The sequence below is a fragment of the Castanea sativa genome, chromosome 1, assembly GCF_040712315.1.
Source record: "Castanea sativa cultivar Marrone di Chiusa Pesio chromosome 1, ASM4071231v1".
Classification (NCBI taxonomy): Eukaryota; Viridiplantae; Streptophyta; class Magnoliopsida; order Fagales; family Fagaceae; genus Castanea; species Castanea sativa.
The window spans coordinates 37747558-37762823 of NC_134013.1; the positions used below are offsets into that span (position 1 = coordinate 37747558).

The window sequence follows — 15266 nt, forward strand, 5'->3', positions numbered from 1 at the left end:
CTTATTTATGAACATTACCAGTTGATACAAAAAGACGGAAACAGAAGCAGCCGACACAATGGCTTCCAGCCCGATTAAGATCTACTCTATTCCCATTGTCTTTTCGTTGCGAATTCTAGTAATTAGATTTGTCCAAAATATCTCAATTAAAAACACCAAGTTACAAGTTTTTAACATTATTAGTGGAATGTTCATCAAAAACATTATTAGTTGAATGACAAACAGGAACCATCCTGACTGTCTCTTTGGCATCATTCCATTAACACATCCAACTAGTAATGTGTGTAGTGTAGTGTAGATCAATCACCGTTCATATGTGGACATAAATTTCACAGGCGCGATGCACTTGAACAAACACCTCTCTTAGATCACCATCACCGTCACCATCACCAAGTAACATGGTTACAAGTGTGCGGTGTACATGCAGTAAAGTACTTTTTGAGAAAATTGCAAGTACCAATAAATAGTAGAAGTAATAAACAACGTTCCATTTTTGTTAAGTACTAGGAGTCAGAGTCACCCACAATGGAAATGGATTCCCTCCACCCAAAACTATCATAAAACGCTGCAACAGAGCAATGAATAGTTCATAGTATAAGTCATATGACACGTGCAGGCCAAATCGGTGGTTGCTGTATGGATTGGATAGTACATAGTTTTGAGTTGCATGGAATCCAAAATACAATAGCGGGGCTCGTGATTTTATCAATTTTTCCAAATGGGCTTTTCATTGCTTAAAAGGATAAGACGTCAGAGAGTGTCTCTCTCACACAAACACACTCTCAGAGTCTCTCGCTCTTTTTCTTCGAGTCAGTGATCTAGGTGAGTGAGAAAGAGAGAAAGAGAAAGAGGAGCGAATAGCTTATAGCTATAGCAAATTCGCAATGGTTATTTCGCAATTCTCAGCAGCAACTTCGACTGGAAGATCAGAGGCATTACTAACTCGGTCTGGATTACTCGGTGATGGTTTGGGTTCTAGAGGCAGCAAATCCAAGGTGTTGTTGATGAGGACATGGATTTCACGGCCTGTCACTGTCAGGCGGTCTTTCTCTGTCAACAACGTCTCCGGCGACTCCAAGCAAAAACTGAAGGATCCGATCACTCAAGAAGGTCTCTTTTCTCTCATATTCAGCTTTCATTTATTAAAACTTTTATGCTTTTCCGTTTCAGATCCTTTTTTATTTGGCTGTGTTTCAGTTTTTAGTATTATTTTTAAGCTAGAGAGAGTGTGTGTGTGTGTGTGTGTGAAGGAAAGGAATACAAGTGGCGTACACACACTTTAATCATACAACAATGATAGTAAAGACAGTAAATTTCACAACTTGTTGATGTGTCAAATTGTAATGAGGGCAACATCATTTTCACTAGGATCATCATTGACATCGACACCACTTTTATTATACACTAATCGCAACTTGACACGTTAACAGCTGTGAAATTTGCAGAATCTTTAGACTTATTATTAAGAGTAATGCTACATGAGCGGAGTTGATGAATTTTTATTCATTTTTATCAAGGCCCACCATTGACATCAATTTATTACCTATTATTGACATCTTGCCACCTGGGTAATTATGAAATAATTTTTGAAATTGTTGTGACTCTAGACTCTAGTTACTGCAATTTTAATCATGCATTTGATTTTGATTCAACTTGAGGTGGAAAGCTGTCTTTTGCTTGGCAATAAAAGTGTTGTTAGTGAGCTAATGTGAAAGTGATTGTCCACCAAATACAACTTACCCCCGCAACAAATTTGTGAACAAAAAGTGCGTCCCTATAGACTTAGTCATTATTAGGTACTCGTGAAGCAAAGCTACCTTATCCATCACATGAATGATGGGTCCCATGGATTATAGATGAGATCCACCTTTATGTGATAGGAAAAAGGAGGAGTATGCTATGGCGTAACTAATAATATCTGGTGATGGTGGTTAATTTTTGTTAATGAACAGAGACACGCATTCCATACAAGTTTACAAGGTCAGGTGGATAAATAAATAGCTGCAGAGTATTGCTCCTACCTCTCACATAATGGCGGGTCCTATGACCTAAAGGGTTTTTAGGTAGGACCCACTTTTGTGTGAGAGGAAGGAGCATGCTTTTGTTGACCTAATAATTTATCATGATGGTGCTTAATTTACTATGATGTAAATGATGGCAGCAACCTTGCTTACTTGTATATGGCATTTCTCTCATGAAAGTATCTGTGAATTTTGTTTCCTCTACGAAGTTATGTTTGGTATGTCATGTATGGTCATTTACATTTTACCTTGTTAGCATCAAGAAAGGATTGGGACTCACTAGTTGTTGGGTTAGTACCTCAAATCTATAGAAAAATAAAAAGTAAAATCATGCTATTTGATGATCTCAAATATCTCGTTCCGGTTAAACTCATTTGATGTGTCTATTCAATTGAGGATGTTTGGGACAAGGAGTTTACGGGTTAAATGAGTGAAAAATCAACTAATTAGTTGAATCATTGTTATGTTGAGCTACTAAATGGTGCACATTAATTGGTGCGTTCGGATCCTTTTTTGATGCTGACATGGAAATATGTGATTGGTTGTTGCAAATGTGACATACCTTGTGTGTGTGGTGTCCGCTGGAGAGAGAGAGAGATTTGGAAGGGGATTCCTCTATGGTTTTCATATATTATATTATAGTAGTTTTTGCATTCTACAGCATAATTAATGGTTGGCATTTGTATTTTCGTTTAGAGGCTTTGACTGCTCACAGTTCATTCACACCAGATGCGGCATCCATTGCCTCAAGTATCAAATACCATGCAGAGTTCACTCCATTATTTTCTCCAGAGCGGTTTGAACTTCCGAAGGCTTTCTTTGCAACTGCACAAAGTGTTCGTGATGCTCTCATTATAAATTGGAATGCAACATATGATTATTATGAAAAATTGAATGTAAAGCAGGCATATTATTTGTCAATGGAATTTCTACAGGTTTGTTACGTGTCTTCTGCATTGATTCCCACAATTTATTATTCATTTTTATCATTTTTTTGGTTCCCTAACATTTTATTTTTGCAGGGTAGAGCACTGTTAAATGCAATTGGTAATTTAGAGCTTACTGGTGCTTATGCAGAGGCTTTGAGAAACCTAGGACACAAATTAGAACATGTGGCTATCCAGGTCAGGTGCTTTTTTATGGAATTTCCTTTCACTTTAAAATAATTTGCTATGGATTGTTCATTGTCGATTCTGCATAAGTTAAATTCTGTGTTTTTCCATTGTGTTTTTTATTGTCTTTTGTTTTCTGTTTTAATCTAACTAACTTATTTGTCAGGGTCAGGAAAAGCCAATATATGCAACAAAATTAAATGGGTATTTGAAAGTTACAGGGAATCACAGCCATAATTAAATGAAGTAAAACAACAAAGCGAGTGACTAAAATTATTATGCCTAAAGTACTCTAATGTATATGGAAACCAGGACCATATATCAACTATCATTTTACATGATTAAATTTAATGGGGTCTAACAAAGTCTGTGTAGACAAGCTTAAGATCACAAAGTGTAAATATAATGATAACTTCTGGGATTAAACCTCTAATTTCATCGCCTGGAAGTGTGACTTCAACAAAACAAATTTCATAGTAGTTTAGATGTTTGTTTAAGTTTGATTTCACCAATTCTTGTTAATCAATATCCGAGTGAAACCAACCAAAGAGAATCTGAAATTTTAACAACAGGCTCCTTAATCCTGGATTCCCAGTATTAGAGAACAGATGATGATTATAACAAAAGAACAATACTGTTTTCTACTAAAGCTTACTGGTGTAGTTGTTTAAATTAGGCATATAGTTTTGGTGACGATTTTTAAAATTGTTTACCTTATCAATTAGAAAGTTCATGGATAATTTTTAATGAATGTGATTTTGATTCTAAGCCTTGTTCCTGTCCTACAAGATTTTCTTGCATTTGCAAAGCATTTCCTAACTGCTTTGAAGACTCTACCGCCTACCATAGCTACTAATCTTGAACATTACCTTGTCTGTCATTATTTATCTAAAAGCATTTTCGTGAAAACCAGTGAATCTTTATGTTTGTGTCATGTCAGCTAATTTTCTTTGATTTACTAATTGTAGGAGCCTGATGCTGCACTTGGTAATGGGGGTCTTGGGCGGCTTGCCTCCTGTTTTCTGGACTCTTTGGCAACATTAAATTACCCAGCCTGGGGTTATGGACTTAGATACAAGTATGGTTTGTTTAAGCAGCGAATTACAAAAAATGGGCAGGAGGAAGTTGTTGAAGATTGGCTTGAGGTATGCTGATTATCCTTTGTTTTCTTCCCCTTCCAAATGCTTAATTTAGCACATTAGCATTATGTCTAACTGGTTCATTATTTTAATGTGGTTTCTCCTTGTAGATGGGCAACCCTTGGGAAATTGTGAGAAATGATGTCTCATATCCTGTCAAATTCTATGGCAAGGTTGCTTCTGGATCAGATGGAAAAAGTCACTGGATTGGAGGAGAAGATGTAAAGGCTGTTGCTTGTGATGTACCCATTCCAGGATATAAAACTAAAACCACTATCAATCTGCGACTTTGGTCAACCAAAGCTCTGTCAGAAGATTTTGACTTACATGCTTTTAATGCTGGGGAGCACACCAAAGCATATGAGGCCCTAGCAAATGCTGAGAAGGTCTGGTTGGATAGTCATCATTGCAACATTTTCCTTGATTTTTTGGCTACCATAAGTTCACGGCTCTTACATTTTAACATTAAAAATAGTTTGGGGCCATACATGTGCTGTAGATTCTGAAATATGGGTGATAGCATTTGCAGTGGAAAATGTTAGGTTTTATCTTATTACCAACCTGATACCCGACATCCCTATGCTGTGTCTCTTTTCAAATTGTGGGTGACTTGACCACCAGTAATGCCTATTTTTGGATGCTTTCTTTAATTTGTTTAATTTTTTGTTTACTACTATGTTAAGTGATGATTGTAGAAAGATGTTCTGTGTAATGATTTTTTTCAATATCAGATTTGTTATATACTCTACCCTGGGGATGAATCAATGGAGGGCAAAGTCCTTCGCTTGAAGCAACAATACACTTTATGTTCAGCTTCTCTCCAAGACATCATTGCACGTTTTGAGAGAAGATCTGGAGCAAATTTAAGATGGGAAGAGTTTCCTGAGAAGGTTGCAGTACAGATGAATGATACACACCCAACTCTCTGCATCCCAGAGCTGATGAGAATTTTGATAGATTTGAAGGGTTTAAGCTGGAAGGAGGCCTGGAATATCACTCAAAGGTACATTCAATGACTGTTCTACATGCACACACTTTGCTATGTTGATTGTGCACTGTACCAGTGGTGGTAATTAGAGAGTGGTGGTAATTAGAGGAATTATATACTAGTAAATATTTTTATGGTAATGAAGTGAATAAGGGATACCAGATCATAATTAGTGGAAAATTTCCCAATGGGTAGTTTTGGGGATTGCTTCACTTTAAAAATAGAAAAAGATTGTGATAGCTGAAAACTACTGCAGATCAGATTAGGTAAAAATAGACAATTTTTTCCCCTAATCTACGTGCGTGCTGTAGAAGCATGTCTACATGCACACACATGCGCTCCTAGATTCCAGTTGGTTGTCTTAACCCATGTTTCCATCCAATAAAAAAAAGAAAAAGAAAAAGAAAAACACAGTCTATGAGATTCTTTGAATGTTTTTGAACTCTCTATTTAGTTTTTGATGCATGACTGAATATCTTTGCTTAATACAGTTTCAAATTAAGTAACTTCTATTTCTCACATTCTGCAACCTGTTTTCTAGAACCGTAGCCTATACAAATCATACTGTTCTTCCTGAGGCATTGGAGAAATGGAGTTTAGAACTTATGCAGAAACTGCTTCCTCGACATGTTGAGATTATAGAAATGATTGATGAGGAGGTAATGCTGGAATATATACATAATCAAAACCTTTTTTACCATCGGAACTTATTTATGCTTTTCCTAATTCCTACCATTCCATATTTTCCAGCTTATTCACACCATAGTATCAGAGTATGGTACAGCAGATTATGAATTGTTGGAGAAAAAATTGAAGGAGATGAGAATATTAGAAAATGTTGATTTGCCTTCAGCCTTTGCAGATTTATTTGTTAAACTTAAACCCAAGGAAAGCCCTGTTGTTGTTCCCAGTGAGGAACTTGAAAATTCGGAAGACGCAGTTGAACCTATTGATGAGGAAGACGCAGTTGAACCTATTGATGAGGAAGACGCAGTTGAAACTATTGATGAGGAAGACGCAGTTGAACCTATTGATGAAGAAGATGGATCTGAAAAGAAAGTCACTCAGGAAACAAAAATGGAGTTGCCAGAACCAGTACCAGAACCCCCAAAGACGGTTCGAATGGCTAATCTCTGTGTAGTGGGTGGTCATGCAGTAAATGGTGTTGCTGAGATACATAGTGAAATAGTGAAGGATGAAGTATTTAATGCATTTTTTAAGGTAAATATATCAATAACTTTTTTCCCCCTCTTTCTTTGATCACAATGCAATACAGTTGAATGATTTTAGAAAAAAAGTTCGGTTATTTTTAGCCATTGTCTACAATATTGTGAAACATGCTCATGTCATTGATCTCTACCCTAAAATTTTGGCAGTTGTGGCCTGAGAAATTCCAAAATAAAACAAATGGGGTGACACCAAGAAGGTGGATCCACTTCTGCAATCCAGAATTAAGTAAAATTGTATCTGACTGGATTGGCTCAGAAGACTGGGTCTTGAATACTGAAAAACTGGCAGAGTTACAAAAGGTAATCCACCATTACCAAATTTCTTGCTTGTAGATATGTCTCATCAATGGACCATAGGTCTTGACAGCACTTGGGCCAACTGGCCTTGCTATGTCTATGTCTTTCCTAATCTTAATTTAGTTCAACTAGGCTCTATGTCCTTTCTTATCTGCCTTAGTAAATGTTGCTTGTAAGACTTTTAAGTCTCTATAATCTAACATTTCATGCTTTTGGAGTAAAGTCATCTTCTTTGTTTATTCATGGGAACTCTCCAGAATATAAACCCTGCATTTTAAATTTCCAACCATATTCTCTACATATTTTGCTATATATGAATGCATAAATAATAAGTGTATGGTTAATTGTTTTCATCTTGCTTCTCCCGTTTTACCTAGTTCCTACTAATCTGAGCACTGTGACCATCATAGTTTACAGATAATGAAGATCTCCAAACCCAGTGGAGGGCAGCAAAAAGGAATAATAAGTTGAAAGTTGTATCATTCCTCAAAGAGAGAACAGGATATTCTGTCAGCCCTGATGCAATGTTTGATATCCAGGTTAATTGCTTGCCCTTGAATTCTTCTCTTTCTCAGATTGTGATGAAATTGTGGGAATAAAAAAGATCAGACTAGATGAAAGTAAGAAAATTCAGGAAATGAGTATAAGTTATGTAAACTTCCATTATTCCATAGGCTGACTGTAGATGAAATCTCAAGAAAATTAATGATGAGATACATAAGAGATTATATCTGAATGGTCCAACCAATACTTTAGCTCAAGGTTCATGATGTCAACTTTTTTTTCATGGACTGTATTAAAGTCTAGCCATTTTTTTTTTCCTTTTTTGGCTAATTTAATGCCTTGCAAAATAATGTGTGCTTTTGAAGGCTTGAAGTTAACCTAAGACTTGCCAACTTCTAAGTCAGCTTGGTGCATGGTTACTAGTTTGTTACTACCACCAAATTTCCTTCCCCAAGTTTCTTAATTCTTTGTCTTTTTGTTTGTTTTTTTAATAACTGAAAAATTCATTTAAAAGGGAAGAAACAAACACAGGCTGCTACCCAAGTACACAGGAAGTATATAATATAAGGAGAAGGCAGAAATCTTTTTTTTTTCTTCACCCATCCTAGAGGTCACTTTTTATTGATGAACCATAAAATACATTTTATTATTCTTAGGTGAAGCGCATCCATGAATACAAGAGACAACTCTTGAATATCTTGGGGATTGTTTACCGCTACAAGAAGATGAAAGAAATGAGTGCAGCAGAAAGGAAATCAAAGTTTGTTCCAAGAGTTTGTATTTTTGGGGGTAAAGCATTTGCTACATATGTGCAAGCCAAGAGAATTGTAAAATTTATCACCGATGTTGGAGCTACAGTCAACCATGATCCTGAAATAGGTGATTTACTGAAGGTATGGGTGGTTTGATGCCAAATCTTGTTAAAGTATTTTGTGAACAGTCTTCATACATTGGATTTCTGTCAAAACGTTAGCTGTAACAATTCATGCTTAAGAACTTGGTAGACTCTTAATTACCACAATTCTTACATCATGTAGTTATCATTGTTTAACTGGTAAGTTCACTTGCTTTTTTGGCATTGATCAATATATAGAAATTTCCTACCTTAGCTTCTTTGGTGCTTTGGTGTCTGGGTAATCAGTTATGGTATTAATGGGATACAAGTGAGTTGCTCCAATGCCATGTTATAAAAAGGTATTTTAAGAAAAAGAGGCCCCTGAGGGTTTAGAATAAGTTAAAGATGTAACAACATGTGCCAGAATGAGAGCATGGGGAAATATACTGTTCTAGGATTTTCAATTTCAAATAATTGATGCTTTCCTGAAAGTACTAATAATTAATGTTAAGATGTTGAACATTGTTTTCTTCAAAAAATATCTTCTCTAAAATCTTTGATTAATTACATTTCATTCTTTAAATGAGAAAATGTTCACAAGACTGATTATTAGGTCAGCTAGAGAATCCATCTTTCTTCTTTCTTCCCTTGTTGGGTGGAAAGGATAGTACTTTGGCTGGTACTAAGGTATCCTTTTTTAATCATTGGTGGACCATAACGAAATAAAACAAGGATTCTTTTGATGCTTGAGAGATGAGGTACTATGTGTGGTCAGGTTGAACCCTACCTGCAGCTACATATATGCACATTATCGAATTTTATTGATTTAATTGGATGTTTAGGAAAAACTTTGGGTTCTTTCTTGAAATGTTTGTTAATTTCTCCCTAATTACAATTTCAGAGTTGGTGTGTCACTAACCCAAATACTATTTTTTGTTTATATTAGGTTGTTTTTGTCCCTGATTACAATGTCAGTGTTGCTGAGTTGCTTATTCCTGCAAGTGAGCTATCACAGCATATAAGGTACTTCACTTTTCATTCTTAATATGATTATGTAGCTTTGTCTCTTGGTTGTGTAATTTACTTTTGCTGCATATGGTAAATGATGGAATAGAATGGGGAGTCAGTCTCAAACTTTTTTCCATTTTGTGTTTGAAGCAGATCATTAATGTTATTAATTTTGAGTTAGGCTGGCCAGAATATGGCCTGCTTTTAGCAGCCTATGCTTTATTTAGCGTAGTCGAATCTCTCTAAAATTTGGCCCTGAAATTGATTTTGGGATGAGCCTAAAGCTTAAGTTATCAGCACTGTACTGACCTGGCAGTTGAACCGGCTGAAGTATGAACTCACTGCTTTTTCAGTTAAATATTTTTATTTAACCAGATATACAATAAATTTAGCAACGTGTTTTTGTGTTTTGTTTGTTTTGTTTTGTTTTGTTCTGTTCTGTTCCGTTTTTTGTTTTTTATTATTATTATTATTATTAAGAATATTGTCAATTAAACCAGTTGTTGAACTGGATTGAACTGATCACATTGAAAATTATAACTTGTCTGGGATAGAGCAAAGGACTCCTCTATAGTCTGCTCTACCTGAAGTGGGCAAATTGGATGTAGTAATTTTCGTGGTGATTTGAACTTGAGCCTCATGATTGAATTAGATGGGGCAGTATCTCTAAGTCATAAGAGCTTCCTTAGTAAGATATGATATCTTTTTAATGAGCTGAGTTCAAGTTACACTTACACTTTTTTAGGCCTCATCAAATTATTAATTTCTCTCTGCCTTCACTAATCCCGGAATTCTTCACCTTCTCTTTCTAAACTCACTGCCTCCTTCTTCTCCACTGTAACAATAGGAACTGGGTTTTACTTGTTACATTTGATTGAAATGAACTTGAATTGCTTTGAGAGATTCTGAACAAAATGTTTCGCCTTTTTCATGGCTTTATCTGGTTCCCAGAACTAGTTCATGAAAGAAGACTTTTTTTTTTTTTTTGAGTTACATGGAATTATGTTTTCCAGTGCAATTGATTTCGTGGATTATGAGAATTTGTAGGAATCGTTGTCCTGCGTGAAAGAAGGTGGAGGTAAAACAAAAGTTTTGTTTTTTCCGGGTTTTCTGTTGATAGTTAATTATATATTTTTCTGAGTTCTATGTATTGTACTGTATGGGAACAGAAATGATTATTTGAAAAAAAAAAAAAAGATTCCCCATGACATGAGAGAAATAGATACGGAAAATTTGGGTTTTATCAACTCTTTGTAGTCAATCTTTGCATCTTCTCCACAGGTTCTATATACTTTCTGAATGGATTCCACCCTCAAGCGTCACCAACTGCCTGGGCCAAATAATTAACTATTTAATTTGGATTGCTAAACACCTCATAGATCCAAAAAATGGTTTCTAAAAGGCCGTAAAATTACAATTTGGGCAGGATACTGACATATTAGAATTTTTATGTGCTTAATTCTGACCCAACCTTTAAAGTCTATTGATCAAAGTTGTCCAAATACAATGTTGAAAGACTAGCATGTATTCAGTTCTTATTCCAGGAAGAAAAAAAAAAGAGAGGACGTTACCATCAAAATCATAGATATAATATGGACAAAAATAGGGCTGAAATGGTGGAGCTACCACCTACCACAATGAACTTTCTATATTATGCAACACCTGCTATGGCTTATGTTTCTCTTCTGTGATCATCGTCTGCAAATAACATTGGTTTGTTTAGAAAGTGTACAGAACCTGTGGAGAAGAAGATGAATATTGATATGTCCAAGAATTAGGTAATGTGGGAGATAATAACTCTTTATTGCTGGCATGTGTTTTTGACCATTAGATTTAATGGTAATCTATAGCCTAAAAAAAGTGTAACTCTTATAAAGTTCTATAGTCTAAAAAAGGTGTAACTTTTATAAAGTTACATCAGGTGTAACTTCACATCTCCTTTTTATTTATTTTTATTTTTTTTTGCATATAATATTAATTAATGATACTTTGTAATAGAGATTTGTTATATTTAAAAAATCAGTGGCTCAATTGGTGATGCAAAGGTTGAACTGGTTGTACTGAAAACTCACCCTTTCTTGGGTTGATGCACAATGCGGTTATGATAACTATTGCTTAAGGTGGTCCTGGCATTTGTTGAAGCTGTGTTTTGATTGAAGTGAAATGTGCAATGAAGCTATCTATACTTTTTCTTTATCAATGTTGTATGTTATGTTTGAAAGGTATGGATGAAATGTAGGAAGCACGGGTAATGAGTACTAAGGGTTTGGGTTTCTAAGATTTTGTGAAATGTTTATTCAAGGTATTCATCAGACTTATTCCAGTTCTATGCTACTGATGCAGAATATAGTTCTTTCTTCTGTCAAAACCTAACATGTTCAGCCCTTCATTAGTAACAGCAAAACAAAGCCAATGAATAGGATTTTGATTGAAGTGAAATGTGCAATGAAGCTATCTATACTTTTTCTTTATCAATGTTGTATGTTATGTTTGAAAGGTATAGATGAAATGTAGGAAGCACGGGTAATGAGTACTAAGGGTTTGGGTTTCTAAGATTTTGTGAAATGTTTATTCAAGGTATTCATCAGACTTATTCCAGTTCTATGCTACTGATGCAGAATATAGTTCTTTCTTCTGTCAAAACCTAACATGTTCAGCCCTTCAGTAGTAACAGCAAAACAAAGCCAATGAATAGGATGCCTGTGGGCTTATTTCTAAAAGTATTGCTTAGTACTGTTTGGAAGTTCCAGTTGCAACAATGCCAATTCTGTACAATTAGAATACAGCCTTAGAATATGTACTGTAACATCTACAATATTTCTTTGTAGTTGCTGGAAATAATTATTTGATAGACCTTTTTTTCAGAACCAGAATTATGTGGTACAGATTCTGAAGTACCTTGTTTATTATTAGTTTTCATTTTTTTCCATTGTAAAGTGACTTCTATAAAAGCGTAGTGAGCATATGTGTGTGTGTGTGTGTGAAAGCAAAGAACAAATTTTCAAAGTCTTTATGTATTAGTTAGCTGTGTTAGATAAAGATCTCAGAAAACTGACTCTCCTCTTTTTTCTCTTTCCTCTGCGTAGTACTGCTGGGATGGAAGCCAGTGGAACTAGCAACATGAAGTTTGCAATGAATGGTTGCATTCAGATTGGGACCTTGGATGGGGCGAATGTTGAAATAAGACAAGAGGTTGGAGTTGAGAATTTTTTCCTCTTTGGTGCTAAAGCTCATGAGATTGCTGGGCTCAGGAAACGAAGAGCTGAGGGGAAGGTATGTCCGTATAATTACAACTGAATCATTACTTTTGTTGTTTTGGTACTGAACCTGTCATATTGTTTCTACCACATAATAATGATCGCTAGGCTGGTGGGTTAGTTGGTGAAAATTTCACTACTTCTCCTAATTTTAAATAGAAATTAAGTATAGAAATGAGAAAAAAATAATTGTTACTTCAGTTGTTCCTGTCTTGGGCATACTCATTGATATTTGACCTTGCTGAACTCTTGATATAGTTTGTTCCAGACCCACGTTTTGAGGAAGTCAAGGAATTTGTCCAAAGTGGTGCTTTCGGATCTTACAATTATGATGAGCTGATTGGATCTTTGGAAGGAAATGAAGGTTTTGGCTGCGCTGATTATTTCCTTGTTGGCGAGGACTTCCCCAGTTACATAGAATGCCAAGAGAAGGTTGACGAGGCATATCGAGATCAAAAGGTGAGTTATATTTGCAGTTATATGTGCATGCCTATGTGGTGTGATGCAGAAATCTATGTGAGCACCATTCATGAAGGACATTTTTCGTTCACTGGGCTCATTTGAATATGTATTAGCTTCCATCTTTGGTATTAAAGGCATTTATCATTCTAATTTGGTTTATGTTATTTGTGCCTAATATCTGTGAATGGTGTTGATTCAGAGCTGGACAAGAATGTCAATCTTGAATACGGCGGGTTCATACAAGTTCAGCAGTGATAGAACAATCCATGAATATGCCAAGGACATATGGAACATTGAACCTGTAAAATTGCCGTAGAAGTGATATATTTATAACATGGTAGGGATGGTCTTCGCACAGTGATGATGGAGTAAGGTGTAGTTCAAATAAATGTATTATGTAATAAAAAATACAATGTGTTTGGTTTTACTTTTGTGCATAAAGTGGTTCTTGTTTACATTGCAACTTTGCCATTGTTCAGCAATATGTTAAATAACTTGATCCTCTGTCTTGACATGGACATGCTGTGAATTTCTTGTATAAAGGTACAACCTTCAAAGTCTACCAACTAGTTGATAGTCATGCCTAGACTAACAAGCTGACATCGGTTGTATTTTAGATTTTTCTGAGTCTTCTGATATGAGGTTGATGTTGCAATATGTTCAGCAATATGTTAAATAACTTGATCCTCTGTCTTGACGTGGACATGCTGTGAATTTCTTGTATAAAGGTACAACCTTCAAAGTATACCAACTAGTTGATAGTCATGCCTAGATTAACAAGCTGACATCGGTTGTATTTTAGATTTTTCTCAGTCTTCTGATATGAGGTTGATGTTGCAATTGCATTACCTTACATGTTAGGGAAACTTGTCCCGCCCCTTCTCTGTCTTGCGGAGCTTTCCCCCACAGGATCCAATCCCCCACACACCCACCCCATCTAGCAAGGCTAAATAAAAAATGGCACAAACGAGTTTTTTACCTAGCAATAATATATATATTTTAAAAAGCCAATTCAATTGTTCTACTGGAGAACGCACACAAGTAAGAGGGAATGGAGTTTTAATATGAAGACATATTATAAATTTTACTCGAAAGCCATGATTAAAAAAAAGCCAATCTTAAAACCAATATAAAAAATCATACAAAGTCCTTATAACAAGACAATAATACGAAGTCCTAATGAATCAGTGGAATTTTTAATTTTGTGAATCAGTGGAATTTTTAATTTTGTGAATCAGTAGAATTTTGTTAAATGCAGAAAAGATGAAACATACCTTAGAATTTTGTTAACACGAAGACACATTGTAAATAACATTGCTCAGACTTATCGGTCTAGACTGTGTCATTTTTGTGGGGCGTTTATTTTTTGAGACAAGGGTGATATTAGTTCCATTAATATTTCCCATATATCAATTGGAATTTCGAACATTTAGAACCATATTAGTGACATCATTATCCACTATATTCCAGTATTTTTGAAAGAAAATAGTAGACATACCGTCAAGGCCTGGAGATCTGGTAGGATGCATTTGTTTTAGGGCGATCTCCACTTCCTCTTTTGTGAACTCTCTTATAAGATTTTGATTCATTTCAACAGTGACTTTGGTTGTTATTGCTTCAATGACCTCAGCAATTCGGTTTGGGTGAGAGGTAGTATGTAGCTTCTTATAATAAGAACTACAACATCTGTTATGCCATCAATGGATTCACACCAATTCCTGTTTTCATCCATAATCCTGGTGATGGTGTTTTTCTTCTTTCTCTCAGAAGCTTTTGTGTGAAAATACTTTGTGTTTGCTATCTCCAAGGCCAAACCATTGCACTTTTGATTTGGTGCCACACGATTTCTTCGCTATCTAGGAGGTCATTAATCTATGTTCTCAGCATATTAATTTCTTGGCCAAGGCTACCATCTCGGTCTCTGAGATACAAAGCACTGAGGGCCTTTCGGTTTTTTTTTTTGGGAACATGCCCAAACGCATATCTGTTCCATCTAGAAAGATCAGCAGCACATTGCTTCTATCCTTCTCCAATACTGTTAGGAGTGCTTAAATCCATATATTCACCCTAAGCTACTTTAATATTGCCTCTACATTCCTCATTTTTTTTTGTCCACATGGCTTCAAAATGGAATCTTCGTCTTCTTGGAGGTTGTGGGGGCAATAGTATCAATAATCAAAAGGGCATAGTGATCGGATGTGAAATCTACTAAATGGTGCACCCTCACTTCCTTGTAATAATCAATCCATTCAGATGTGGCCAAAGCTCTATCCAACCTTAGATACATCCTATTCTCCCCCTCCTGCATATAACACCAAGTGAAATTAGGGCACAATAACCTAGGTCTTTGAATTTACAATGATGAATAGCTTCGCAAATCTCTTTTCTTGCGAGGACAAAATTTCATTAAAATC

At 35.6% G+C, this 15266-nt stretch overlaps 1 protein-coding gene across 1 annotated transcript; it reads left to right on the forward strand.

Moving 5' to 3' along the window:
• Positions 1-754: 754 nt before the first annotated feature.
• On the forward strand, positions 755-13366 carry LOC142610690 (alpha-1,4 glucan phosphorylase L isozyme, chloroplastic/amyloplastic). The gene is made up of 15 exons (XM_075782594.1): positions 755-1110; positions 2718-2956; positions 3044-3145; positions 4102-4278; positions 4383-4658; positions 5004-5275; positions 5802-5919; positions 6011-6481; positions 6637-6789; positions 7197-7325; positions 7947-8183; positions 9072-9148; positions 12220-12406; positions 12649-12849; positions 13052-13366. The coding sequence occupies exons 1-15, from the start codon at positions 885-887 to the stop codon at positions 13166-13168; spliced, it is 2982 nt and encodes a 993-aa protein (XP_075638709.1). The 5' UTR covers positions 755-884; the 3' UTR covers positions 13169-13366.
• Positions 13367-15266: the final 1900 nt, after the last annotated feature.

Excerpts from the sequence above, each read along its gene's own strand:
- LOC142610690 (XM_075782594.1), top strand. The coding sequence starts at position 885 with ATGGTTATTTCGCAATTCTCAGCAGCAACTTCGACTGGAAGATCAGAG. Across the intron at positions 9,149-12,219 it reads GAGCTATCACAGCATATAAG|TACTGCTGGGATGGAAGCCA; the intron begins GTACTTCACTTT and ends TCCTCTGCGTAG. Across the intron at positions 12,850-13,051 it reads AGGCATATCGAGATCAAAAG|AGCTGGACAAGAATGTCAAT; the intron begins GTGAGTTATATT and ends GTGTTGATTCAG.